This window comes from Artibeus jamaicensis, unplaced genomic scaffold (assembly GCF_021234435.1).
Source record: "Artibeus jamaicensis isolate MK-2021 breed Jamaican fruit bat unplaced genomic scaffold, CSHL_Jam_final contig_781, whole genome shotgun sequence".
Classification (NCBI taxonomy): domain Eukaryota; kingdom Metazoa; phylum Chordata; class Mammalia; order Chiroptera; family Phyllostomidae; genus Artibeus; species Artibeus jamaicensis.
In genome coordinates this window covers 7,666,737-7,694,386 of record NW_026521968.1, presented here as the reverse complement: position 1 = coordinate 7,694,386, position 27,650 = coordinate 7,666,737, and the positions used below count along the sequence as shown (strand labels likewise).

Here is a 27,650-nt window from a genome sequence, read left to right as displayed (position 1 = left end):
AGGGAGGAGGCAGGCCAAATGATCTGGCCACCCCCAAAGCACTGGCTGGGGCAGCAGTGGGTGATGGCGAAAGCTTGCCCCCAGCCCCATCCCCGGGAGCCTACAGCATTGAAGGACAGGATTGGGTGGGGGTGGGGGCTTCTGAGCTCTCCACTCTAACCCAAGAAGCCCTTTGAAAGGTTTTCCTGGCAGAGTTTAAAGCTTCAATTCATTCAACTGCCTGGCATGAGGCCCAGGATGAGGGAATGCCGGGAAGGCCCCAGCTCCGCATCCCAGCCTTCACCTTAGCTGCCCCCACTTCCCGGGGACCTGGGCTGGCAGGCCATCCCCTGCTTGCTCTCTTCATCTTCCTCTTTATTGAATAGCACCCACCCTCTTTCCCCTCAGGAACTCAGGTATCCTGCCCCTTCCCTGTGGAGCAGATGGCTCCCCCAGAGGCTCAGGCTTGCTAAATCATTTAAATCCCCTAATCCTTGGTGAGTGGCTGACAAGGGGGCAGTAGCCCAATCCTAGAAGCAGGGGCAGGAGAGAATCTTGTGCCAGCCCTGGCAGGACTGGAGAAGGGACAGTGATGGAGTCACCCCCTCCCTTGTTGTCATGCAGCCTGCAGAGTGACCCAGTCTCCGGCTTTTGTTCTCCTCCTGGAACCGGGTGTGGGCATCCCCTCACCCAGCCCACATTCCCCGGAGGCTCAGGTGGCTGCCTCCCAATGTCCCCTCCTTAATTTAACCCTGCACCGCAGGCTCCAGGCAGCCAGGAATGGCGCTTACCCTCACACACACAAGTTTTATTGTAAAATAACAAACCAATAAAAAAAGCTGTATAAAAGAGGAAGAGGAAGGGCTGCAGGTGAGGAATACAGATGTGCCTTGTACAGTTATGTAAAAAAACCTGATCCTGAGTATTTGGGGGAAGTAAAACAGATCTTAGACAATACAGATCCTACACAAAAGATGGAATCTTCCAGGGTGTGGGATGTGGTGAGATTTCTTCTTAGGGGCTGAGGTTTACACCAAAAGGTCAGACAGATCTGACTGGGCCAGCAGAGAAGGGACTTAGAAATTCCTTCCTTTTAACTAGCTGCCCAGTCAGAAACCATTCATTCATCCACCAGTGGGGAGAGGAAACCAGCACGCCTGAGGGAGCCTAGTCCCAAAAATACACTATTTCATTAACCCTCACAATGAGCCCTGTGAGGTAGGTATGATTATTGGCATTTTATCAACGTGGACAATGAAGTTAAGAGAAATTAAACAACTTGAGACAGCTTCCCTGGCTAGCTTCCCACCCAGTATATGGCCGATTTGAAACTTAAACCTCACATGTAGGAACATTTTCCTACCTCCCCCAGTCTTCCCAGTAAAAACCTTAAATGCTAGGCTGGAACATCTCAGCTCTCACTCCTCTTGCCCAAACCCACCAATGTAAACCAAGTTCTTTCGCAGAGTTCCTGGTCAAGTCAAACAAAATTCTGGGGGGTTTCGGAGGCATACCTGTACCAAGCAGAGGTTTAAGCTAAGACCCAAAAAATGCCAGGAAAAGGGGACAAGGGTGGGGGTGTCAACAGGGGACAGGAAGCGGAGGATGTCAGTCTGAATCAGGTCCCTCTCTCTTGAACATGAGCTTTTTATGGCGGGGAGTAGGCTGCCCCTTTTTAGACTTCGGGTGGCTGTGGAGATAGAAGAGGGAGGGGAGGAGATGACACCATCTGAGTGAGAGGCTCAGGGCCCCTCTTCCCAGATCCAGGCATTGAAGGGCCCGAGGCTGGAGCAGGGGAAAGTTCAGTTAGAACAGTCACCATCTGCTGTAGACATGTTTACTGACCACCTGGGGTACTTGTACGTATTAACCTCCTGATCTTCCCTTACCCCATTTGACAGATAAGGAAACTGAGTTAGAGAGGGGGCAGTAACAAGGCCAGCCAGGACTTGCTAGTACTCAGCTAGTACTAGGCTGAAGATCTGACTCCAAACTCCAACTCTGTCCAGCACTTCCACAGAGTTATCAGGCCCCTAGTGGACACCCCAGCTCTGAGATAGAGGTTGCTAGAAATGGCAAAGAAATATCCATGTTCATTTCTGGGTTTGAGGGGTTTGTGGACCACCTCGCCCTCCCCCAAGAAGCAGTAAAAGTTGGTTGTATAATTCAACTAGAGGAAGACTAAAGAATGTGTAGGCAGGGCCCAGAAGAGAGGAGTTCAGTTGCCTTTTACTTTGAAGAAGGCAGGATCAGATGGAATCCCAGGCTTTCTCCAACATAGGAATGCAGAAGAGAGGGGCTGGGAGGGGACCCAGGTTACTCACCTACGGTGGGTCTTGCTTTCCCCTGGGTCCTTTACAGCCTGGGCGTCCTTTAACTCTAAGGCTTCATTCAGTTCTCGGAACATCTCGAAGCGTTCATGCCCACGAATCTGAGGCAGGGGAGGAGGAGGAAAAGGAATTATTAAAGTTATAGGACTATTTTCATGCTCTCTTTAAAAAACTCCATTTTGAAAAATGATCCTTTAAAATGGTATGGGTACAAGGTGGCACTCTGCAATCAGACACACCAGCAGCCATCTTTCTTTAGGCACCACTGCCCACTGATGGCAAATGCCCTCACTGCAAGGAAAGCAGCCAGGAAGAAAAGGGCATCTTGAGTGCTGGACTTGAATCTTTTTCTTTTATTTACTTGAATTTTATTTATTTTTAGAGAAAGGGAGGGAGAGAAAAAACAGTGTGTGGTTGCCTCTCATGCGCTCCCCTACTGGGGTCCTGGTATGCAAGCCTGACTTGTGCCCTGATGGGGAATCCAACCTGCAACCCTTTGGTTCGTAGGTTGGCACTCAATCCACTGAGCCACACCAGCCAGGGCTACATTTACATCTTTTATTCCATTATCTAATCCTACTGAGTAGGGGCAAAAGACTGCCTATCTTCCTTTCCCAGACTTGGTACCTTAAGGAGGAAATATTCTCCATCCACTGGCATCTTTGGCGGAGAAGAGTCGGTGTTGGTGGGCAGTGCTGGGAAGAGGTAAGGTATGGTGAGAAGAACGAATTTGGGGCAGAATTGCACCCTCTCCACTTCCTTTTGTCCTGCTTACTTACCTCGCTTAATGCCCCCAGAGGGCTGCTTGGGACAAGCCTCCCGTTTCTTGTGGAAATTTTCTTCTTCTGTGCGTCGGTCTCTCCCAGGACAGGCACAAACACGCACCTCAAAGCTGTCCCGTCCCAGCAGATTACCACTACCAAGGGTAAGAAGAGGGAAGCACGGGCAGTATAAGAAGGTGGGTACTACCTATAATATACCAGGTCCCACCTACTCCCGACCACCTTCATTCCATGTGCAGCCTAAGCTTCAACTCTGGTCATATGGAGAAGCCACTGGTTAAAGAGGTTGTAAAGCCAGAGAAAAGAAAACTGGGAGGGCAAAACAAAGGAGGTTCAACATGTAAGGCTGGGAGAGAGAAGGATGGCTGGTAGTGCTGGAGGAGATGGTTGAGGGGTTGGGCTCAGACGACAAAGACAGGCAGACACTGGGGAGGAGCACGCCAGCGTGAAGGGTGGTGTGCGGATCCCTACCTGGAGTCTTCCAGTGTGATGATAGTGAGAATGGGCCGCCGGTTCATGCCCCCCATGCAGGAGCTGTTACACATGAAGTTGTAGTGGATGGTGGTACAGTCAGAGCCCACCTGGGAGAGAACAGAGATGCCACCCAGCCCTGAGGCTGACAGCCTCGGTAAACTGCACTTCCAGCTGTGGAATGGGGATAACCCGCCTGTTGCTCTGCACATATCCCATCAGGGTGGCCACCGAAAAACCCCTCAAGCCCCCTTCTCCCAGAGACCCCAGTCACCAAACCAGACCTCAGGTGTTTCGTAGGGCACCAACACACTATGTCGAAAAGTGTTTTTGTCTTCCAAATACACGGCGCGTGAATTCCCTTCCACCCGGATAAGATGTTGAGGAGGGGCCAGACCTAAGAGTAATTAGAAAATAATCAGGCACTTGGGGACTCTGGGCAACAGCCCTGTCCCATCTGCAGTCCTCTGCTGCTCACCATCACTAGAGTCAGAGCAGCGCTCGTGGTGGGGGCAGCGTCTCACGACCTCTGTCATGTGCTCGGATTTCTTATAAATGGCCATGGCACGGACAAGGGTTCCAGGCGGGGGTGGGGAACTGACCCACAGTTGAACGGGACAGGTCTTTGCCAGCTGGCAAAACAGCTTGTTGAGGGCAGAGGAGTACTGTAGGAAGAGAAGAAAGAATGAATAGACCCTGGCCTGGTAGCTCAGTTGGTTAGTGTCATTCTGATATGCCAATGTTGTGGGCTCCATTCCAGTTTGATCCTTAGTAAGGGCACATACAAGAATCAACCAATGAATACAGGCATACAGAAGTGGAAGAGGAATAAAATCGATGTTTCTTTCTCTCTCTCAAATCAGTCAATCAATCAACCCATCAATCCATCAATCAATCAACCAATCAAGAAAAGAATGAAAGATCAAGGAACAAGTACCTAGGGGGTCAAATGAACAAACACTGCTTAAGCACCCACTTAAAGCCATGCACTGTGTGGGGAGGGTAGGTACAGATGGCAGAGTTGGGGATCTACACCCTGGAAGCTTATTTTATGAAAGCTAAGAAATGAAAGAGCGAAGAAAAAATAAAAATCTATGGCCGCATGAGAGATGTTGAGTATGATGAGGAGGAAAGCCCAAGATCAAGGGGGAAAATTCAGCTTCGGGACAGAAGTCAAAGGTCACAGACTAAGTGGGTAGAAAGATAAGCCAAAGGCTGAGAGAAATTCCAGGGTTTTGAACAGAAAAACCCAGGAGGATATGGTCAGGCATTGAACTATCACATGGAAGCCTGCCCCTCCTGGCCACTCACCGTGCAGGTTACAGATTTGGCTGTCCCAGAATTCAGGAATCCTAAATGGAAATCATAGCTACCAGGGTAGGTCTTCTGGGAAGGGACACAGGATGACAAGGGCCAGGAGGTGGCTTGTGCTGGGGAGGTGGATGGTGTTGGGGAGGCAGGTGGTGCTGGGAGAGCAGCTACTGGTGCAGGAGTTGCTGGCATACTGGGGACTTCATTTGGATCTTTGTCCAGACAGTTTACAAGGTCTGGGGGCAGCAGCAGGTCATCATCACCCACTGCTATGGATACCTCTTCACCCACTGCTATGGATACCTCTGAAGTCTGTGAATGAGAGAAACAAGAGTCAGAGAGCTAGGTTCCCAGCCTGTTAGCCCTGCAGCCCTGGGTCCCTTCCCACCCCTAGTCCTTACCAAGACATTGTTTTTGTGAAGTCTGAAAGACAAGAACAGAAAGTCAGTGCTGGTTTTTGGTTTCTATAGGCCTGTACTACTAGGGCAGTGGGGAATGGGGTGGGGTAGGAAGGGTGGGGCAGTTGTTATTAGAGGCTGGGCAGTGAACCACCTTTGCCCACCCCACCCCTCAGGCTAAGATCTCTACTCACAGATTCCACAATTGTAAAAATGTCTCCTGACTCATTGGTGGCTCCACGGGCTCCGACTGTGGCTCCTCCATTGCAGCGCTCTGGAAGGCAGTATGGTTGCTGTGTAAGGGGAGGGGGTGAAGTGAGGATCAAGCATGAAACACACTCAACACCAGTCACCCAGCACAGAGCTGCAGAACCCCATCCACAAACACTAAACCAGGCTCTGAGACATGAGTTCCTTAACTTCCTGAGGAGCAGAGCTGCTCCTTCATAGCTTCTCTCTTCAAATCTTTGGCCACCACTGGGCTGTTCTTTGCCCTACCTCTCACCGGCCTCACTTCACACATCAAAAGAATAACCGGATAGGGAACTTCAATTTTTCCACCAACAAATCTACAAACCTTCCTGATAAGGATGCAGTAACTCTTAGCCCACTTATTTCATCTGGGGTGGGGGGAGAGATACTCTCCTTGACCCCCATTTTCTCCACCTGAATCCTTCATTGCAAAGGCTCCTGAAGAACCACTGTATGTATTCTCACCCCTGGTTTACAAATCCCTCACGACCAGGCCCCTGCCTGCCTCTTCTATCTCATCTCCTAGCACTCTCTCCCTTCCTGATGCTGGAGCTATACTGGCTGTCCTCTGATCTTCAAACACTCACTAGTTCACTTAACTGTTGGTTCTCTCTCCTGGGAACACTGGTCCTGCCATTGCTGCAGAATAGGCTCCTTCTCAGACCTCTACTTGAATGTCACACCTCCTCAGGGATGTTTTCCCAGACCAGTCTTCCCACCGAACTCTGCCCCTCTATTTTAATTCCCATGGTACTTACACTGTCTAATAAGTCTAATACCTCCCCTTGTTCATTTCATGTTCAGCTGAATATAAACTTCCTCAGGACAGGGAGGTTATCTTCTTTTAAGACAAAGGGGAAGGGAGAGAGAGGGGGAAACATCCATGTGTTGTTGCCTCTCATGTGCCCTCTATTAGGGACCTGGCCAGCAACCCAGGCATGTGCCCTGATCTGGGTACCGAACCTGTGACCCTTTGGTTCACAGGCCAGTGCTCAATCCACTGAGCCACACAAGCAAGTGTTGTTTTAAAGCATTGATTTTAGAGAGAGAAACACTGATTTACTGCTCCACTTATTTATGCATTCGATTGAGTCTTTTATGTGCCTTGACTGGGGACAGAACCCATAATTGTGTGTATCCAGATGATGGTCTAACCAATTTAGCCAGGGTGGAAGTTATCTACCTCGTTCATCAGTTATCAGCATAATGCCTTGCACCTGGGTGGGCTCACTAACTGGTGACTTGTGCCCAGGCTGTAATCTGGTTGCAAAAGGCCAAAGGAGCAAGGACGCCAGAGGGGTGACCCCAGCACGGGCCACGGCTCTGTACTAAGCTCTGCTGCTGTAACTTCCCCTTTTCCGGGGCCAGGCTTCATCATCTTTCTTGATGCCAAATTTGTCATGTTCTGTAAGAAACATACCTGCTGCAAATTACACATTATTCTGTCTTTTGGGCACTGACAACCCCAACCTTCTACCCCAGCAAGTCCATTACTGGCAGGCTCATTTCCAATTTCCATTAACACCACCTTTTACACTGATATAGGGCTTTCTTTTATAATTAGCTTAAAAATCCTTCAAGCTTATCTTATTTGTCCTGATAACCACACCTGACATTTGACTAGAGAAAGCTGAGTTTCAAAGAGGTTAAAGTGACCTAGCCCACAGTACACAAAGGTCAGCAAATAAACCTTAAAAAAAAAAAAAAAAAAAAAAGACTGCCCTGGTGAGTACCCTGAAAGGCTGGGGGTTTGATTCCTGGTCAGGGTGTGTATGGAAGGCAACCAGATCCATGTTTCTCTCTCCCTCTTCCTCTAAAAGTATCAGGGGGCGAGGAAAAGGCCATACAGTCCTAGTTGGGATGCTCAGTTGGTTCAAGTGTCACCCGATATTCTAAGGTTGCAGGTTTGACCCCTGGTTAAGTCACATATAACAAGCAACCAAGGAATGCATATATATGTGGAACAAACTAATAATTAAAAGTAAAAAAAAAAAAAAAGACCATTCAGCCTGACTGGTGTGGCTGTATGGGTTGGGCATCGTACAATGGTTCACTTCCTAGTCAGGTCCCTGGCTGGGGGCATGTGAAAGGGAACAACAGATGTATGTTTCTCTCCCTCCCCTCCCGCCTTTAAAAATAAACTTAAAAAATAAAAAAGACCATTCAAACATCTGGGACTAAGATGCTTACTTCATCAGGCTACTCTTTAGGTGCAGATTTTAGCTGATAAAAATCATCCAAGAGGGTGGCGAAGAACCACTTATCAGACTCCCAATCCTGATAGGGAGTAGGACTCTGTACATGCAGAGGAAGGCACGAGGGAGCAGCAAAGGAATGAGCCCAAATAATTGGGTGGGTGGGGCAGAGTACCAGATTGATGATTTAAAAACCTTGGAGACTCAACCCTGGCTGGTGTAGCTCAGTGGATTGAACACGGGCCTGCAAACTAAAAGATTGTGGTTCAATTCCCAGTCAGGGCACATGCCTGGGTTGCAGGCCAGTTCCCCGCAGGGGATGCACAATAAGCAACTGTACATTGATACTTCTCTCCCTCTCTCCTTCCCTTTCCTTCTAAAGATAAATAAAAAAATTTAAATTAAAAAACAAACAAACAAAAACCTTGGAGACTCTTATGGAAGCATGCTCAAGTAAATGGCACTAAGAAGTCAAAAGCCTGAGGTTTGATGTACTGTTATTCAAATTTGCTGTGACCTCATATACCTATCTTAAAGGGCTTTTTGGTTTCTTTTCATACAGAACCTAGAGGCTGGGAAACCTGGGCATGAGACAGGCTAGCATCCCCGGGCTCATAATGTGGGAGGTTACTTAATCCTTCTGCCTTACTGTTCTTTGCTATAAAATAGTAGTACTTGACTTTGTATGGGAATGTAGAGCTGAGAAAGTGCCTGGCACAGAGTAAGAGCTGATAAATGTTCCTGATTACATGGCTGGTCCATTTTATTTGTTCCGTATTAGTCTCAAGTGAGAACTTTGTAACTGTGAGTGAGTAGGGCTTTTGTGATACCATTCCATTAATGTCAGTTCACCTCCTCCAGGGAACTGTTCCATAAACATGCCCAGAGGTGCTATCTTGGGGTGGTGTGCCCCAGGTGTTGTTAATCCCACAGGGACAGAGCTCCATGGACATAGAAGGCATCCCCCTCTCAATTCTTGGCAGCAACTAAATTCTCAACGTTTCTTGAAAAAGCAGGCAGTCATCACTAGGAAGCCTTTTCAGAGTGGGTACTTCCCATGGGTATGTGTATCAGGAAGCCAGGATACTAAAATGCTCAGAAGCTGAACAAGACCTTCCAAAGGCTGAGGAGGCAGGATATTTACAGGCAGTCCCAGTTGGGACTCCAGGTGGGGCAGGACAGACAACTATCGTAACAATGGCTGTTGCTCAGACCCTAAATTTTCAGTGACTTATGCCATTAATACTCCCAAAAAGCCAGGAAGGTAGGTTTTGTCACCAGCCAAGGGACTAAGGTTACAGGAATTATGTCCCTTACCCAAACTCAGAAAGCTCTCAAGGGGTAGGGCCAGGGATTTGAACCTATGAACCCTGAGGCTACACTTAAGCTCTAAATAATTTTGCTCCTACAGCTTCATCCATAGTGGTGTTAAAAAAAAAAAAAAAGGTTATGACTGAAAGCTATTTGGAGAAAAAAATTGATTGTGGAAAGTAGTAAGGCAGTGTCTTATAAAACTAAACACACACACCTTACTACTCAGCAAAACTACTTCTAGGTAGATTCCTAGGAAAATGGTTGCATGTGAAGCAGCAGCAGGAGTGTTGCACAAGAACATTCACATTAGTGCAGTTCCTAATGGCAGGTGACAAGAAACAACATTACTCTCCATCAATAGGTCTGGCTAAATTAAATGTGGTATAGTCACAAGAGAAATTTAACAGCAGCATTAAGTAAGTGAATTTATCTGCCATGTAACCTGATATAGCTCAGAAATAGAGTGAAAAACACAAAGAAAAAAAGCAAAACGTGGTAATTTAAGTAGTTTATGTATATAAAAAATACATAAGAACCCTGGCTGGTGTGGCTCAGTTGGCTGGAGCCACACTAGTGTACAGTAATTCCATACACCAAAGGGTTAGGCATTTGATTCCCAGTCAGGGTACATGCTTAGGTTGCATATTAGATCCCTGGTCTGGGCACCCACAAAAGGCAATCAATTGATGTTTCTGTCTTTCCATCCCTCCCTCTCTCTAAAAACAACTATTGCTTAAAAACATATGTATGTAAAAGTATGAAAGACGGGCAAAAAGTAAAATTCACAAAACCATGAGTGATTATCTCATCAAGGGGATATGCATGCTCATGGGACTCGGGGCTTTTAGCTTTAACAAAGAAATGACATTAAAAAAAATCGTATCTATATATTACCTGCACAATTAGAATAAGGACACAAATAAGACAAACTGTTAAGTGTTATATATTTATTTGGGGGGGAATGAGTGTTATGTTTGTACTTGTCTGCAATAAAATCTAAACAATAAAAACAATAAGAAAATAACCTTTCCCCACAGATTCACATTGGGGCCTTTGTAGAAAAAAAATCACTTGACTTTTCTGGGGCGATGAAAATGTTTTGTATTTTGAAATCTTCTAATTGCAGAAGGTGTAAATGCGGCCTCAATTTAGAAAAAAAAAGCAAACTTTAGGTACCACGCACAGTGCCTGGTTCTTATGAGGTGCGTGGCAAATCGCTGCTGAATGGAATGACCTTGGCCTAAGGGATGAAGATGAGGGGGAAAAGGTTAAACGTTGGACTCGGCAAGGGTCGTGCTCCTCTCACAGGAAACTAGCCAGAGTGAGAGGCACTTAGGACCACACGGCTGCCCCTCCCCGAGGCCCGCCCCTTCCGCTTTCACGACGTTGAGCCTGCGTCCGAAGTTGAAATGGCTTAATCCAAAACCAGATACTAGAGTTGTTTTTCCGTCACAAATGACCGGTCGTTCCACTCTTTCAAAAGAGTTCCCATTTGCGAAAACACCCAGGGTCTGTCCTGTGCACACTTAAAAGAAAGAAAAAAAAAAGTCCCACGCAATGGTAGCGTCCGCCGACAATGGAGTCCCTGGGGCTTGGAGCACACCATTCGAGAGGGGGAGGGACTGAAGTTTCCATCGAAACAAATATTCTCCCTGCCTTTCCAAAAGCCGCAACTAAGCACTCCAGAAAGAAAACAAAAATTAGGGGAGGGGGTTATCAGCCCCCCTCCGCAAGTAATAAGAATCAGTCTGAAAGACATTTCCTCTTCCTCCTTCCCGCTCATCAAGTATAGATGAACTATTCCGAAGAAACCGGAAATGGTAGTGCAAGTGGCAGAAATGTGAATGTAGAGCCAAACAATAACAGGGCTTCCGCGCCTCTCGGATCAGGATAATCCCTGGTTTCGCGGGTGATTAGCACTTCCCACTTCCACGACTGACGGTATTTAATTGGGTTTTCTCCATCTAGAGGAGCCGGGGGTGGTTGATAACTTATTCCAGGAAAGACAAAGATCCGGAAGTCATGGGACCTTCCTTACAGAGTGGACTCCCAGATCACCCCAAATAATATCAGAATGTAGCCCGGCCCGAGATTTCACCAAAATGTTAAATGCTTTAAAATCTACAGCCGTGAGTTCTGAGATCCTGAAGTCTCAGTCCCTGATGTTTTGTACATTTTATTTCAGGATTCCCTACATCCGGCACTGGGATGAGAATGGGAATGTTAGGTAGGGAGAACCCTTAGGCCACGAGAAAGTTCCCCAAAATTCTTCTTCCCCGCCCAGGTGTTCAGGTTTGTGTTCGGCTGTTCTTAACACCCCGTTATCTACACTCAGGCCTCCCAACATTGCAGCCAAGGTTTTACCTGCACCCCTTTCCCCAATCGCCAAGTCCCCAGTGCCCAATCTCCAGCCCTCACGATTCTCCCTAGCTGAAAATACACAGAACCGAGAGCTCATGACAGAGAGGAATCACCAAGCTAAGTTCTTAGCTTACCTGAACCCCAGGAGAGCGTATCACCGCCCTGGGAACCACGCTATGAGGCCGAATACCAGGTGATCCCGGAGGCCCCGAGGACACCTGCGTTCAGGACCGTGGCTACGGACTTTTGAGCTCTAAACTTTTAGCGCCGGTCGGAGCACATGGGAGGGGAAAACCCCAATCCCAGCAACCCCCGCGAGACTCCTGGCACAAAGCTGGACAGTGGCCATGACAAGTAAGGGCAAGTAACTTGCCGGAGGGCGGAGAAAGTCACGATTCCCGCCTGACCTTATTGACTGTAGTTACCGACATTTTGGGGTGGGAAAGTTAGATAAGCCAAAACCGTGAAGATAGAATTGGTGGAAACCATGTTGGAAGACTCCCGAACCCCTGCCACTGTGTCAAATATGAAGGTGGAACGAAAAAAAAAAAAAAAAAAGCTCTTATACTTGCCTTTCCCTCTGTCTGGTACACTCCCAGATAGCTGGATAATTTCTTCTCAGCTTTTAGGAAGCGCTTAAGATCCCAATCTAATGTATTCCCTTCAATATGCTATATCACACAATCTTTTTTTAAAAAAGACTTTATTTATTTTTTTAGAGGGGGGGAAGGCAGTGAAGACAGGGAGAGAAACATCAATGTGCAAGAGAAACGTCCTTCGGTTTCCTCTCTCACTCACAACTGGGGACGGCCCGCAACCCAGGGATATGTCCTCATTGGGAATTCCACCCGCAAATTGGCAGGCCGGCACTCAATTCACTGAGTCACACCGCCAGGACACCATCTTTGTTTTCTTCTTTCTAAATGGGATAATTTAATTTTTATTAATTTTTATTGTTTATTGTTGACACCATTACAGATGTCCCCCATCTCCCCTTTGCCTCCCTATACATAACCCCCGCCCCCGTATCACATCTTGTTTTATTATTTTCACAACCCTTATTACTATCTGAAAAGATTTGTTCTTTGCCTTCAGTACACAGCAACAAAGCCTTAGCCTGCTACCTTACTCAGTGTTGTATTTTCCAGTGCCCAATACAGTACTGGGAAGCAATCAAGAGCTTAGTAATAAATATTTACTGAACGAGTGAAGAGACGAAGTCTGAGGAACTAGGCGAGTGAGAAGCAAAAGTTCACAACCTGTAAAATAAAACGTGGTGGTAGCGCCCTCTTCAGGTGAAGTGGTGAGTAAGTGCTTTAAAAATAACCCCGGAAACTCACGCACTTCTCCCCTAGGAAAAATCTGTCAGATTAAAAATCCCAGTAGCCACTGAAAGTACCACGCTTGGAGAACGGTGAACCGTGATTTGTTACGTCCATGTTCTGCCCCTCCCTTGGGCCGCCCGCGAAATCTGATCTGAGACGCGGGGTCCAATCAAAAAGCGTGCCCAAATCCCGCGAGAGCAAGTGGCACTTAGAGACCAATCGGGCTAATGTCCACGGTGCTTTCAACACAGGTGTCCCCCGCCCTCCGGTTAGTTTCGCCTTCCTGGGTCTTCTGCCTTCTCCCGGAAGAAAAAGGAAGGTGCAGGTGGGTTTTTTCAGTCGGTTTCTCCGATCCCTGCGAACTCTGAAGCTGTCTCGGTCGCTCCTCGAGACAAGCAGAAAGCAAGCTCGTAGCCGGGGGGAAGAAGGTTGGTCGAGGCCAATGCCTGCCGCGCTTTCTCTGCAGTATGAAGACGCCGGAGGCGCTACCGTTAGCTCCCGACTGTTTGTCTGCAGACCAGGCCCCAGCTTCAGCCCGTCTTTCTCCTCAGGCTTCCCCGATGGATAAAAATGCGGACCCAGAACTGATGCCACTGCCATCTGATGGGGACGATCCACCCCGTGTGTTCCCAGATCCTATGGCTAGCTCAGTTGTGTCCCAAGAGCTGGAGGGGGGGGACCCAGCTTCTCTCTCCACTTCCCAGGAAACAGGGTTTGGAACTCCTAGTGAGTTGAGCCCTCAAATCAAGGAGAAAGAACTTTCGGAAAATGTGAGCCTTCTTGCAGAGGAAACGAACAGGGCAGAATTGGGGCCTGGAGAAACCATGGAAAGTGTGTCTGCAGAACCCGCTCTTGAGGATGAGGATTCCACGTAAGTGGTGATGGTAGTTGACTCAGGAATCTGAGGAGATTGGAAGTGTGAGATGGATCGAAGTATGAGATATACCTTAACCTTCAGTCCTTAGTCCTAATTCTCCAGGCCTATTTCCTCTTTGCTTTGGTGACTCAGGTGTGTTGTCCCCCCCATCTTCCTTGCAGCACTTCGAACTACAATTTCTCCCAACTACCTCAGTTTCTCAGTGGTTCCTGGTCAGAGTTCAGCACCCAGCCCGAGAACTTCTTGAAAGGCTGTAAGTGGTAAGGAAAATGGGGCAGAGAGATAAACACACCAGGATTTTCACTTTAAAATACCCCATTTATGTGAGAGTAAGAGTAAGAATTCCTCGTAGACTGGACTTCAGTTTCACCTAGGATAGTGTCTTTGACTCCCTTCAAGGTCTTGCGGGGCTTAGCAACCCCAGAGATAGGCTCAGCCCTAGTCCTAACACTTGGAAAATGTAGGTCTGCCCAGCTTTCTAACTCTTGCCTACTCCTAGGGCTCCCGATGGTTCCTGCATCTTGACCAATAGTGCTGATAATATCCTGCGGATTTATAACCTGCCTCCAGAGCTGTACAATGAAGGGGAGCAGCTGGAATATGCAGAAATGGTAAGGGTAATAGCTAAATCAGTCCCTTCTTCATCAGACACTGAACATTTTATTTTTCTCCCCCCCCCCAAAGGTTTTATGTATTTATTTTTAGAGAGAGGGAAAGAGAGGGAGAGAAACATTGATTGGTTCCCTCTCACCTTCCAACAGGAGACCTGGTCCAGAATCCAGATACATGCCCCGAACAGGAATCAAACCACCGACCTTTCATTCACAGCCCTTCCCAGGTCCTGTTCAGTCCACTGAGCCACACTGACCAGGGCGGACACTTCATTTTCTTCATCATGAATTTCTATAGGTAGTATTTTCTATACTGAATTCTGAAGTCATTTAAGGAAGTGTTTGTTCTGCCCTGACCTGTGTGGCACAGTTGGTTGGGCACCCTCCCACAAAGTGGAAGATCACTGTTTCAATTCCTGGTCAGGGCATGTTCCTTGGTTGCCGGTTTGGTCCCCAGTCAGGGGTGCGTGCAACCTTGGGGCATGTGCAAGGGGCAACTGATCAATGTATTTCTTTTACATGGATGTTTCTCTCCCTCTCTTTCTCCCTGCTTTTCCTTTTCTTTAGAAATTAACAAAAATGTAAAAAGTTAGAAACTAAAAAAACAAAACAAAACGAGAAGTTTGTCCCTTCTGGTCAGGAATATGTGTTTTCCATAAAAGAGTAATGTATTTCTCATGACAGTACTTAATTGACTTACAGGTCTTTTTCTTAATTTTTATTTTGAGAGGACATTTATTAAAGTTGGTGACAATGAAACAGGGAAGGTCTTAGGATAGAAGAAACGATAGGAGAGAGCCTAGGCGGGGCTCCTTTGGCTCCCTGGAATGTCATAGGAAAGGGGCCTTGGGTAGTTCAGTAGGTTAGGGTGACATCTGGATACACTAAGGTTGTGGGTTTGATCCCTGGTCAGGGCACATACAAGAATAAGCCATTGAATGTATAAATAAGTGGAATAACACATTGATGTTTCTCTCTTCCCCTTCTTCTCTCTTTATGAATTGGTTAAAAAGGGGAGGGGCCTTGGAGACAGGTTCAGGGGTGATGAGCTGCCCGGGATGAGAGCTGCTGCTGCCCTTTGCTCCCCCAGTTGCATGTCTCCTGGGGACCCTTAGAGTTTAGGAGATGTGCGCCCGAGAAAGAAGAAAGGTGTGGGCATTCACTGGAGAAGGAGAATGGTGCCTACAGATGTTTATTGAACAATTAACAATGTATCAGTTACCATTGGGTGCTAGGATAGTGGTGAATGAGACAGATGATCTGGTTTGCTTTCTTGTTTGGGAGATTGACAGCAAACATGTAAACTAATAAGTAAGTTCATTATGTATTATGATAATTTTTGTAAAGGAAATAGACAGAATGAGGAGAGACTAAGGAAAGGATATGATTTATATAAAAGAGTCAGGGTGGGGTCCTTTGTAAAGGAGACATTTAAGCTGAGACCTGAAGGATTATGAGATCAGTCACGTGAAGAACTGTGGGAAGAGTGTTCTAGGGAGAGTCTGTGCTCTTCCAAAGACCAAGAGCTGGGAAGGAGCTATGATGTCTATTCAAGGAACAGAAAGAAGGAGACTCGATTGGGTGGTAAATACCCAATACAGTGTACAGATGATGTATTGTGGAATTGTGCACCTGAGACCTGTATAATTTTGTTAGCCAGTGTCACTGCAATAAATTCAATAAGAAGGAAAAAGAAAGAAGGCCAATGTTTCTGGGCTGAGGCCAGTGACAGGGGAAGTGTGCTGGGGTTGGAGAGATGGCTAGTAGCCACATTGTGTTGGATCTTATGAGTAGGTCATTTGGAGTTTATTTGAGAAGCCATGGGAGAGGTCTTTTTTTTTTAATTTTTAAAAATTTTAATTGTTTAAATACAGTTTTGTCTTTTACTCCCAACCCACCCACCCAGCCCTCCCTCCCTTCCTCCCTCCCTCCCTGCCATTTCCACCCCACCTAGTTTTTGTCCATGTGTCTTTTATACTTGTTCCTGTATGGGAAAGTTTTAAAACATAAGAGTGAGATGACGTCTGAAGTTTAGAGAATAGATTTTGGGTAGGCAACAGTGAAATTAGGAAAACTCATTAGGATGCACGTTTCATGGCTCCAGGCAAGAAATGATGGTAATTTGGGCTAGGGTGGTGTCAGGAGAGATGGAGAGATGTGGATGGATTTGAAGTATGTTTTGTGGGGCTTGGAAGTCAGTTGGATGTGAAGGTGCAGGGAAGGAAGCAATCAAAGGTGATGTCCAGGTTTTTGCAGCTAGGTGGATGGTGTATGGTTTGCTGAGGAGGAAATAGGGATATAAAAGGTATTGGGATGCCCTGATTGAGCGCCGGTCTGAGAACAAAAGTTGCCAGTTTGATTCCCAGTCAGGGCACATGGCTGGGTTGCAGGCCAGGTCCTCAGTAGGGGGCGTTCAAGAGGCAACCACACATTGATGTTTCGCTTCCTCTCCCTCCCTTCCTCTCTCTCTCAAAAAAATAAAAAGTCATAGATATATGTTTTAAAAGAAGGTATTGGGACAAGTCAAGGGTTTTTACATACATTAAATGTGAAGTGTAAAATTAAGGTGAGAAATCGGGGTTGGGGATATACTTTGAAAAGTGGTAGAGCATGTGGGTAAGAATCTTGTGCTTGAGAATGGATTCTGTCTCAGCAGAGAATGTAGATTGAGGAGAAGGCTCAAGCAGTGTCCTTTCTCAAGCAGCGCAGGAGAAATTACAGCAGTGGAGGCAGAGTCATGTCTGTTGCTTTTGAGAGTGAGGCAAATTTAGAGAATAACCCAAGAAGACATTAGTGATCTTGACAAGAGCACTTTGTGAGGAGTGATGGAGGCAGAAGCCTATTAGAGTGGGTAAAAGAGGAAATCTAGACAGTTTCTTGGAAGACTTTTCTTGTGACATTCTTCTCAGGAAACTGAGAAATGGAAAGCTGACCAGAGGGAATGTGGGTCTGAAGAAGTGCTGATGGGATGCTCTCTGTGTAGTCAGGGATAATGCCAGTAGACAGGAGTCGGTGCTCAAGCAGAGAGGGTTAACAAAGCCACTGAGTAGGTGGGTGAAGATAGGCTTTAGAGCACATTCAAGGACTTTCACAAGTGCAGGATCCTTCCTTATGGTGGAAAGAAAGGCAGAAGATGTGTTTGGAGGCACCTGCTTGGTGGTTGCCTGATTTCGGTGCCTCTGTCTGTTGGCTTTCCAGTGAAGCATAAAGGGAGATTATCAGCTGAAGGAAGAGGGTCTGTGGTGAGAGAGCAGAAGATGTGAAGGATTGGTCCCAGAGAAGGTTAAAACCACCAAGAAATGTGATGTGTGCACTAGAAATTTGTTGCCAATCATTTAAAGTCCACCCAGTTAGCATGGTTATACATCTTTCCCTAACAGGTTAACTGAGTATAGTTTCTCTGTAAAATGAGGATGATAACAGTAGCACCTGTCTCACACAGTTGTGAGAATTAAAAGAATTAGTGTACAGTTTTTAAGAAACAGTGCCTGACATGTGCTAATTACTCAATAAGCCGTAGTCATCACTGATACTGGTTGAGTGCCAGCTTGGAGGACAGTCTTGTTGGGGTGTCTTGAGTGTGTGGAGTATGTGTGTAGCGATTGTCTAGAATGTGAGGTGGGTAAGGAATGAATTGGAAGTATTGTTTTGATGAAGCTGAATACGGGAATTGTTGTGGTAGAAATGGCAGAGCAAGTGAACCGGCTGGGGTGGAGAGGGTCGTCAAAGATTGTGGTGGTAACGAGGCCCAGGACTCAGTTATGGTGTATGGCTGCTGTGGACCGAAGGCCATGGCTGTGGGTGCTAAAGAGGTTAAGGAATGGGAAAGGCCAGGGTGTTGGACGGATGCAGCATTCTTTCACTGAGTCAGTCTTTTCAGTATTTTTTTTAGTACATTTTATGTGCCAGACTCTGTTTTAGTGCTGGTGGTTGGTCAAACAAAAACAACAAAAGTCCCCATCTTTGTGAAGTTTATATTCTAGGTGGGAAAGAGGCACTTTTTTTAAAAAGTGAAAAAAATACACATGCACACACTTGGGCTAGGGTGGTGTCCATAGAGATGGAGGGATGTGGATGGATTTGAGTCCTATTTTGTAGGACTTTGAGGATAATTGAATGTGGAGATACAGGAAAAGAAGCAATGAAGGATAATGTCCGGGTATATATATATAGATGGCACTTAACAGCCATATATATATATATACACACACACACACACACACACACATACACACACATATGTATATATAGTCCATGTGTGTGTGTACGTATATCTGATAAGTGCCATGGAGAAAAAAAAGCAGGGAGAGAATTGAGAGAATGAATTACAATTTTAAAAAGGTGGTCAGGAGCCCTGGCTGGTGTAGCTCAGTGGATTGAGCACGGGCCTGCAAACCAGACAATTGCAGTTCGATTCCTAGTCAGGGCACATGCCTGGGTGCAGACTGGTTCCCTGCAGGCCAGTTCCCAGCAGGGGATGCACCTTCGGTCCACAGCAGCCATACACCATAACTGAGTCCTGGGCCTCGTTACCACCACAATATTTGACGACCCTCTCCACCCCAGCCGGTTCACTTGCTCTGCCATTTCTACCACAACAATTCTCGTATTCAGCTTCATCAAAACAATACTTCCAATTCATTCCTTACCCACCTCACATTCTAGACAATCGCTACACACATACTCCACACACTCAAGACACCCCAACAAGACTGTCCTCCAAGCTGGCACTCAACCAGTATCAGTAACCATACATTGATGTTTCCCTCCCTCTCTCCTTCCCTTCCCCTCTAAAGATAAATAAATAAAATCTTTTAAAAAAAAAAAAAAAGGTGGTCAGGAAAGACCCCATGATTTAGGTGACATTTGAGCAGAGACCTGAAGGAAGGAAGAGAGTGAAGCAAGCTGATATTTTAGGGAAGAATGTGGTGGGCATAGAGAATAGTTAGTTCAAAGTCCCAGTGGAAGTGGAAGTCACCAAGAATAACAGGAGTACCTGTGGGGAGTGAGACAGTGGACCAGGGGTTTAAAGTCTCAGTGAATGAGGTAGGTGACAAAAAGTGGGGAGCTGGACTGATGGCAAGAACTGAAGAGAAGCTAGAGTTTAGAGAAGGGAAAATATTTGGAGATTACAGTGGGGAACGCAGTCGACACTCACCTACCTCCTGTCCTTGAGGTGAGAATTAAAGAAAGACTTGACAGCTTCCTTAAAGAAGAAGGGTGCTCAGCTCTGGCAGTGGTCCTGAATGCTGACCCGACATGAGTTCTGTTAGACTGGAGTCTGCAGATGTTTGAATTCTCAGTGCCAGGTAAAAAGCATTCCAAGCCCTGGTTCCTGGAACAGAAACCAGAGGTGTCTCAGGGCCAGGAGGCCGTGGTACAGCCATCTTGAAAAAATTTAAGAGCAGGGATAGTTAGATGAGACCCTGAATACATGGGAGGCGGAGAATTTATTGCGCAAACTCATTAAAAAAGTGGGAATGTTAAAAAGGGGAAATGTCACCACTCCACAAAATTCAGCCCTTTAAATTTCCTACAATTTTTTTTCAAGCTCTGTACAAGTACTGAAGCTTTTTATGTGGCTGTAATCCTATAGTAAATGGTTTTGTATACTGCTTTTTTCTATATAATAGTTACATCCTAAATGTTTTTCATGGTGCTGCAGTCTTAATGCTATGTGATATTGAGTGCCTGTGATAGATAGTTTTCTTACCTATTCCCCTGTTTCAGACATTTGGGTTGTTTCCAAGATATTTACTTATATATAAATTATTCATGAAGATCTTCATGTGTTTTGATGGAGATTGTTTTTTCCTAAAAATTAAAAAAATATATTTTACTGATTTCTTTTTAGAGAGAAGAGAAGGGAAGGAGTAAGAGGGAGAGAAACATCAATGTGTGGTTGCCTCTCGTGCACCCCCAACTGGGGACCTGGCCTGCAACCCAGGCCTGTGCCCTGACTGGGAATCGAACTGGTGACCATTTGGTTTGCAGGCCAGTGCTCAATCCATTGAGCCACACCAGCCAGGGATTACGGAGATTGTTATAATAGAAATTTTATGAGTAAGAAATAGCCAGGATCATGGAGGTGGGAGAGGGTAGAAGGCGGATAAATGGTAATGGAAAAAAATACAAGTAAAGGACAAATTAAAAATATATAATAAAAGAAAAAAAGAAATACCCTAGGTCAACAGCACCAATATTTGTTGTGTGTGTGTGTTTTTTCCCTCGATCTTAAGGGGTACCCTTTACAATTTTTGCCCATCGAGTATGATGTTGGCAGTGGGTTTGTCATATATGGCCTTTATTATGTTTAGATATGATCCCTTTATTCCCACTTTGCTGAGATAATAAATAGGTGCCGGATTTTATCAGAAGCTTTTTTTGCATCTATTGATATGCTCCTGTGGTTTTCATCCTTCATTTTGTTTATGTGATGAATCACATTAATTGATTCGTGAATATTGTACTAGCATTGCATTCCCGAAATAAATCCCACTTGATCATGGTATATGATCTTCTCGATACATTCAGTTTGCTGATATTTTGCTGATGATTTTTAGCATCTGTGTTCATCAGAGATATTGGCCATAATTTTCTTTCTTTGCAGTATCCTTATCTGGTTTTGGAATTAGGATAATGCTGGCCTATGTGTGTGTGTGTGTGTGTGTGTTTCCAAAATGGATTTTAGAGAGAGAGGAAAGAAGAGAGAAAAACATCGGTTTGTTGTTCCACTCACCGGTTGATTCAGATGTGTGTCCTGACTGGGGCTTAAACTCATAGCCCTGGTGTGTTCGGACACTGCTCAGGTTAGCTGGGCTGCCTGGCCAGAGCTGTCTTGTGTGTCTTGTGATACAGCTAGTCAGTTTGTTTTCCAAGTTTTTGTGTGTTTTTTTTTAAGTGTTGTTAGCATTGTGAATGTTTTAGTTCTAACCCAGCCTTACTCATTGGATATTTTAATTTTTCAAGTTTAGTATTTGGAAATGGATAAAGTTTATGTGGGTGGGGAAATTGGAGGGCATTTTTTGTTTTGATCCCTGGTCTGGGAACGTGCCTGGGTTGCCGGTTCAGTTCCTGGGTTGCCGGTCAGGGTGTGCATGGGGGCAGCTGATCAGTGTTTCTCACATCAATCTTTTTCTCCCTCTCTTACTCCCTCCCTTCCCCTCTCTATAGATAAAGAAATAAAGTCTTTTAGAAAATTATTTTAAAAGATAGTTTCTTCACATCAGTAAGAAAAAGACAAAAACCTCAGAAAAATGAACAAAAAGTGAACAAAAAATTATGAAGAGGTATACTTAAATTGCTAATAAATCCATATACCTGTATGCTGTTTCTTCCCAACATAGTTCCCCAATAACTCTTCTCCCTTCTCTGTCATTTCTTAGACTCTTATTCCTAACTCCGCAGCCTCTTCTCTGAGGATTCTCCCTGTCTGTGGCTCTTGCCTGAGGCTTTTTTACTTTCCATTTGCCTTTTCCAATGTGTCCTATATATTTCACTGGGGGAGAGGGTAGCCCTCATTCCCAAATGCTGTATCAAGACAGTTGTCCTTTCTCTTTGTAAAAACTTTTCCTTTGAGGCTTATGCTGTCTGATTCTCCCACTCACTAAGGACATTGGCCCCTCATAGTCTCCCAGTGAACCCCAAGTCCTTCCACCATGTTGATGACCTCAGGTATTCAAACCAGAAGCCAGGGTCTCATCGTTGAATGTTTTCCCTAAACCCCACATCCAGTTAATGACCAAATCCCATCAAGTCTGCCTAATCTTTCTAATACATCCACTGATTTCTACTTGCTGCCTCTATTTTACTTCAGGGTCCTATTATTTTGGGCCTGATGTTACTGGAACAATCTGCTGTCTCCATTTGCTCATTAAGACATTATTTAAAATACTAGGTGTTGGAGCCCTGGCTGGTGTAGTTCAGTGGATTGAGCACGGGCCTGTGAACCAAGGGATTGAGGTTCGATTCCCAGTCAGGGCACATGCCTAGGTTGCAGGCCAGTTCCCAGCAGGGAATGCATGAGCAGCAACGATGCATTGATGTTTCTCTCCCTCTTTCCTTCCTCTCTCCTTCCCTTCCACCTCTAAAAAAGCATGAATAAATAAAATCTTAAAAAGAATACTAGCTGTTGGAGAAACAGTATGAACAGGACAGATGTGATTCCTGCTTTCTCAGATAAGTATGATGCAGAGTGAGGAGCAGAGAGGCCTGCAGGAACATGGAACAGGGCACCTTGCTCAGCTTGAGGGTGTAGGGGAGGCTTCCCCATGGAAGAAGCATCTCAGAGACCCGAAGGATAATTAGGATTCAGCCAGGAGAAGTTGGTGGCAGAGGTGGAAGAAAAATATTACGTATTAGTATGTGTGACTTAGATATTAGTATGTGTGACAGCCTACAGGTTGTGAGTATGGTGAGGCGGCACCTCCTGAGAACAGAGAGCCAAAATGGTAGGATGTAGAGATCTTAAAGGTGTGAGTACAGAGGGTTAAGCCATGAGTGATGGGTAGTGTGTAGACTTCTGGTGAGGGAAGGCTTTTTAAAGAGATTGGGTTTTATACTGAGGGCTATGTGGAGTTCTGAAACATTTTAAGGTGGTGACATTATACAGAATTCCAATTTAACAACGTCTCTAGGGCTTTCATGCGGCTGTAGTATAGAGAATGAGAATGGGTGGGCAGATTGGAGTATAGGGGTGCAGAAAAGCCCGGAGAACATGTAGAGCTGTGGAGAAATGCTAGCAAGAAGGCAGTGGCTTCATGTGGAATGAAGGGGATTGGACAGATTCAAGAGAACACCAAGAAGTAGAATTGGCAAGGTATGAAAGTGGGTTTGGACTGTAGTGGGAAAGGAGTGGGGGGCAGAGGTGTTGTCATCAAGGTTGATGCTCATATTTCAGGCTTAAAAATTGGCTGTAGATTCCAGGAGGCACAGCAGGCTTGAAGGTGGCAGGTGATGGGCCCTTAAGGACAAGTTGAGTTTGAGGTGCCTGCGGAAAATCCACGTGGAGCTTTCCACCAGGCAGTTGAATATAGAAGTTCCGAGTACAGAAGTAGAAACTGAAGTTATGGTTGGATGGCATCACCCCAGGTTCAGCAAATAAATAACCGACAAAGGACTGGTATCCAGATGATTTAAAGATTTTCTTCAAGCCCTGGCTGGTGTGGCTCAGTTGGTTGGGTATCCTGCAAGGCGAAGGGTTGCTGATTCGATTCCTGATCGGGTCATGTGCCTGCCTGGATTGCTGGTTCAGTTCCTGGTCAGGATGTATATGGGGGCAGCTGATCAGTGTTTCTCAATGCTTTCCTCCCTCTCTTTCTCCCTCCCTTCTCTCTCTGGATAAATAAGTAAAATCATTTAAAAAATGATTAAAAAACAGCCACTTTCTTTCTTCACATCAGTAAGAAAAAGACAAAAACCTCATAGAAAAATGAATAAAAATTATGAAAACGCATACTTAAATTGCTAATTAACATAGATAAATGTCTCAAAAATAGATAAAAACCTAATCTCAGTCGTAATGAAGGAAATGCAAATGTATACCATTTCATAGCCTTCAAATTGAGAACAGTTTAAGTATGGCAACACCAACAGGCTTGCGGAGCAACCAGCTCATGCTGTTGGTGGAAGAGCGGACTGGGATGGGCCCTTTAGGAAAAAATGTGACATGATCTAGCAGAGTTGGCAAAGTGCGTATCATAGAGCCCAGTAATTTTCCTCTTTAGCAGAAACTACAGAGAAACCCTCGTGCATGTACACCAGAATGTTAAAAAGCACACTAGCTAAAAAATGGAAAAATATCAGTGACTACCGATAGAAAATGATAGATGAGTGGAGAAAGCAGTGCAAATACATGAATTAGAGCTAAATGTGTCACCATGGTTAACTCTCACAAACAGATGTGTATAGTGTGATACCATTAATATTAAGTTTAAAGGCATGTAAGTCAATGCTGTACGTTGGTTTTTCTTTGTGTGCGCATATTCGTAAAGAAATTAGTGAGAATGGTAAGTTCACGATCGTGTTTACCTCTGAGGGAGTTTTGTTAGGAAGAAGTTTTAACTGTTTTGTATATTTTATTTCTTAAACTGGGTGGAGGAGTCAGGGGGTGTTTTCTTTTTAACACTCTGCACCCTGTTGGTATTTGAACTATTTAATTATGTTAAAAGCTCAAATGGCATCTAGTAGGTGCTTAGTAAACATGCTTATTATGGGTTGGTTCTTCGTCTCTGGTTTGGGCTATTTATTTTTTCTTTAAGTGTTTAAAAAGCAAAAGAATGAATATGTATGACTTTCACTGGCCCAAATATGACATTAAAGTATGAGCTGACCTTTGAATGTTGAGATCAAGAATCTGTTTTTCATATTGACCCCATCTGCCTTCTCCTACCTGGTTAAATGCTGACAGATGATCTCCCTCCACCATTAAACTGCTGGAGATCTGAGTCTGCCTCCTTTCCCTGCTGGTAACCCAGGCATTCCATCTCTGTCCAGGTCCCTGTCCTTCGGATGGTGGAAGGTGACACCATCTATGATTACTGCTGGTATTCTCTGATGTCTTCATCCCAGCCAGATACTTCCTAGTAAGTGATGGCCTCTGCCTCCCCTACTACCCCCAGCAGTTTCAAGGGGACCCTCTACTGAGAGAGAGTCCAGGGCTGCCTAGGGATTTCGGTGCCCCTAGGAAAGCTTGGGGCACCCTTCAGATGTGAGCTGAGAGGGCTGGTCAATTGGCTTCCTCCCCTTTGACAGCACCGAAGTCTCAGTATCCTTGTTTCTCTCAGTGTGGCCAGCAGCAGCCGGGAGAACCCAATTCACATCTGGGATGCATTCACTGGAGAGCTTCGGGCTTCCTTTCGTGCCTACAACCACTTGGTAGGAACCTCCGTCCAGCCACAGGCCCATCCTGGCCCAGCTTTCCTTCCTTCAGGACAGCTAAGGTTTTACTAGGCCTGTTTTCAGCTCTTTCCTCTCTCCAGGATGAGCTGACAGCAGCCCACTCGCTTTGCTTCTCCCCGGATGGCTCCCAGCTCTTCTGTGGCTTCAACCGGACTGTGCGTGTCTTTTCCACAGCCCGGCCTGGCCGTGACTGTGAGGTCCGAGCTACGTTTGGTAAGCATCTGTGCTTTTAAGAGAGGAAGAAAGAAAAGGTCACTGCCATGTGTAGAGGGGACTTGTGTGAGCCAGGGGACCACATGTGGGGGAGGGTCACATCCTCCTCTGTACAGTCTTGGGAGACCAGTAGTGCCTAGTGTGCAGAGGAGAAAACAGACTCAGGGAGATGTAACTTTTCCCAAGGCCAGCCTGCTGGGTAAAGAGCTAGTTTACTCCAAGCCTAGTCCCTGTCAGCTGTGTACCTTTTGGTCTCCAAAATCTTAGTATCTTTAGGAAGTAGTAGGTGAATCTGATTCTATTTTCCTATAAGCCTTCAGCTTTCCATTCCTGCCAAGAAAGGTAGATTTGAGAGGGAAAAAGCAGGTCTTAGGCATGTAAATTCTTTGAGGGATAGAAGGATCTGGGGAGTGTTAGAGGTCTTCATGTTCCTTGTAACAAATGGGGCAGGGGAGACATTGAATCCTGGGACAAGAGACAGAGGTATACCTCTGATTAGCCTCATTAATGTCAGGTGCTGTTGCCCCTCCCCCACTTCGTTCCTTCTCTTTCTAGCAAAAAAGCAGGGCCAGAGTGGCATCATCTCCTGCATCTCCTTCAGCCCAACCCAGCCCCTCTATGCCTGTGGCTCTTATGGCTGTTCCTTGGGTCTGTACGCCTGGGATGATGGCTCCCCTCTTGCCTTGCTGGGAGGCCACAAAGGGGGCATCACCCACCTCTGCTTTCACCCTGATGGCAATCGCTTCTTTTCAGGAGCCCGAAAGGTAGGAGTCATGTCCTAAGCTCCCAAAGGGTAGTCGTCAGGAGTGGGGACGTAATCTGACACATGGGGGTTAGACATGGGAAAAAACTCAACCCAAGCTAAAGGAGCGCCTGTAAACCTTGAGGGAAGTGGGGATGTCTGGGGGGTTAGGGGTAGAGAAGGGAGGACTCCAGGCCCTTGCCCTGTGTCTTCAGGATTCTGAGCTTCTATGCTGGGATCTCCGGCAGCCTGGTCATCCACTGTGGACCCTGAGTCGTGAGGTGACCACAAATCAGCGCATCTACTTTGACCTGGACTCGTGAGTGACCGTGGGTCCTTCCTGCCTAGGGCCCAAGTGCCTACAGGGATGCCCAGCTGTAACCCAGGTCCCAGCCTCTGGGTATGAGGAATTCCTGCCCCAGAGGCTGGGCAAGGAATTCCTGACTCCATGCCAGCAAGCCTCTGCTCTCTCCCCCAGGACTGGGCAATTCCTTGTGAGCGGCAGTACTAGCGGGGCTGTCTCTGTGTGGGACACTGGCGGGGCTGGGCATGAGAGGAAGCCGGAGCCAGTGCTGAGTTTTTTGCCCCAGAAGGACTGCACCAATGGAGTGAGGTTATCTGTTAATTCCACAGATCTTGGGGCTCGGGTTGGAGAGGGCAGTGGATTGCTGAGGGAGCAAGCATCCTTTCTCAGGGTGTTGACCGACCCTGCCCGTTTCTCCTTCCAGCTTGCACCCTAGCCTGCCTCTGCTGGCCACTGCTTCTGGTCAGCGTGTGTTTCCGGAGCCTACAGAGAGTGGAGACGAGGGGGAGCAGGAGATAGACCTTCCCCTGCTCTCTATGCGCCACATCCACCTTGAATGTCAGCTTCAGCTCTGGTGGTGTGGGGGGACCCCAGACACCAGTATCCCTGATACTCACCAGGGTGAGAAGGGACAGGGAGGGACAAAGGGAGGTGGAGGTGAGTTTATATAAAAACATTTTATATGATACTAGAGTCTTTGTGTTTGTTTGGGGAGGCAAATGATGGAGAGGGTGATTGGGGAGGGGTATTAGTGGGCTCCCTTGTCCAGCAGCAGTGGGGACTGGCATACTGTTCCTGAAACCAGGGTTGAGAGGTGGGACTAGGCAGAAACCAATGGGACTACTGAGCTTGGTGTGAAGTCGAGTGGGGGTGGGGCTTCATACCAAGGACTGGTTGGTTGCTAGGCAACTTGGTAAACTGAAGGGGGGAACCTGTTTGAAATCTCACTCCCAAGGTGGGTGGCAGGGGTCGAAGTGATCGTGGTAGGAGTGGTAGGAGCTGTGTGTCAGACTGTGCAGACAGTGGCAGACGAGACACCTGCTCTCTGGCTCAACACTGTTTACCATCATCAAGCAGCAGAGAGACCATTACTCAGCTCTGGGGGAGGGGAGCAGAAGCACCCCTCTTCCCGACCCTGGACTCCCTCAGGAGGCAGGTGACTTAGTAGCCAGAGTCAAGGACACACTTTAAAAGACTAAAGGGGTTTAAAGACACAGACATCACAGTCTGTATTCCCAATTAGATACAGGACAAGGGCGAGTCTTTGATACAGCACTCCTCACTGG

General features: G+C 46.3%; 2 protein-coding genes across 5 annotated transcripts; one reads left to right on the top strand and one right to left on the bottom strand.

Annotated features, from left to right (window-relative positions):
* Window positions 1–772: 772 nt before the first annotated feature.
* On the bottom strand, window positions 773–11,673 carry TP53 (tumor protein p53). Of its 2 annotated transcripts, none has more exons than XM_037151170.2 (11): window positions 11,528–11,673; window positions 5,466–5,564; window positions 5,275–5,296; window positions 4,874–5,185; window positions 4,041–4,227; window positions 3,847–3,959; window positions 3,563–3,672; window positions 3,089–3,225; window positions 2,937–3,004; window positions 2,304–2,410; window positions 773–1,669 (listed from the first exon to the last, which is right to left on the bottom strand). In XM_037151170.2, the coding sequence occupies exons 2-11, from the start codon at window positions 5,534–5,536 to the stop codon at window positions 1,588–1,590; spliced, it is 1,209 nt and encodes a 402-aa protein (XP_037007065.1). In that variant the 5' UTR covers window positions 5,537–5,564; window positions 11,528–11,673; the 3' UTR covers window positions 773–1,587. The 2 variants fall into 2 exon arrangements, with proteins under 2 accessions (XP_037007065.1, XP_037007066.1); XM_037151171.2 differs by having other exon boundaries at window positions 5,466–5,545.
* Window positions 11,674–12,935: 1,262 nt separating this feature from the next.
* WRAP53 (WD repeat containing antisense to TP53) lies at window positions 12,936–27,052 on the top strand. 3 transcript variants are annotated; one of them, XM_037151172.2, is made up of 11 exons: window positions 12,936–13,043; window positions 13,185–13,589; window positions 13,757–13,855; window positions 14,095–14,206; window positions 24,701–24,789; window positions 24,991–25,081; window positions 25,186–25,318; window positions 25,874–26,082; window positions 26,276–26,379; window positions 26,539–26,673; window positions 26,789–27,052. In XM_037151172.2, the coding sequence occupies exons 1-11, from the start codon at window positions 12,946–12,948 to the stop codon at window positions 27,033–27,035; spliced, it is 1,722 nt and encodes a 573-aa protein (XP_037007067.2). In that variant the 5' UTR covers window positions 12,936–12,945; the 3' UTR covers window positions 27,036–27,052. The 3 variants fall into 3 exon arrangements, with proteins under 3 accessions (XP_037007067.2, XP_053528686.1, XP_053528687.1); XM_053672712.1 differs by having other exon boundaries at window positions 12,937–13,043; window positions 26,539–26,668; window positions 26,789–26,899; XM_053672711.1 differs by lacking the exon at window positions 13,757–13,855.
* Window positions 27,053–27,650: the final 598 nt, after the last annotated feature.

Bases quoted from the DNA above. Each gene is read 5' to 3' on its own strand.
- WRAP53 (XM_037151172.2), top strand. From the start codon at position 12,946: ATGTCCACGGTGCTTTCAACACAGGTGTCCCCCGCCCTCCGGTTAGTT. The intron at 13,590-13,756 runs GTAAGTGGTGAT...TCTTCCTTGCAG, and splicing joins CTTGAGGATGAGGATTCCAC to CACTTCGAACTACAATTTCT. The intron at 14,207-24,700 runs GTAAGGGTAATA...ATCTCTGTCCAG, and splicing joins AGCTGGAATATGCAGAAATG to GTCCCTGTCCTTCGGATGGT.
- TP53 (XM_037151170.2), bottom strand. From the start codon at position 5,536: ATGGAGGAGCCACAGTCGGAGCCCGTGGAGCCACCAATGAGTCAGGAG. The intron at 5,186-5,274 runs GTAAGGACTAGG...TCTCATTCACAG, and splicing joins TTCACAAAAACAATGTCTTG to ACTTCAGAGGTATCCATAGC. The intron at 4,228-4,873 runs GTGAGTGGCCAG...CTCTTCCTACAG, and splicing joins CCAAATCTGTAACCTGCACG to TACTCCTCTGCCCTCAACAA.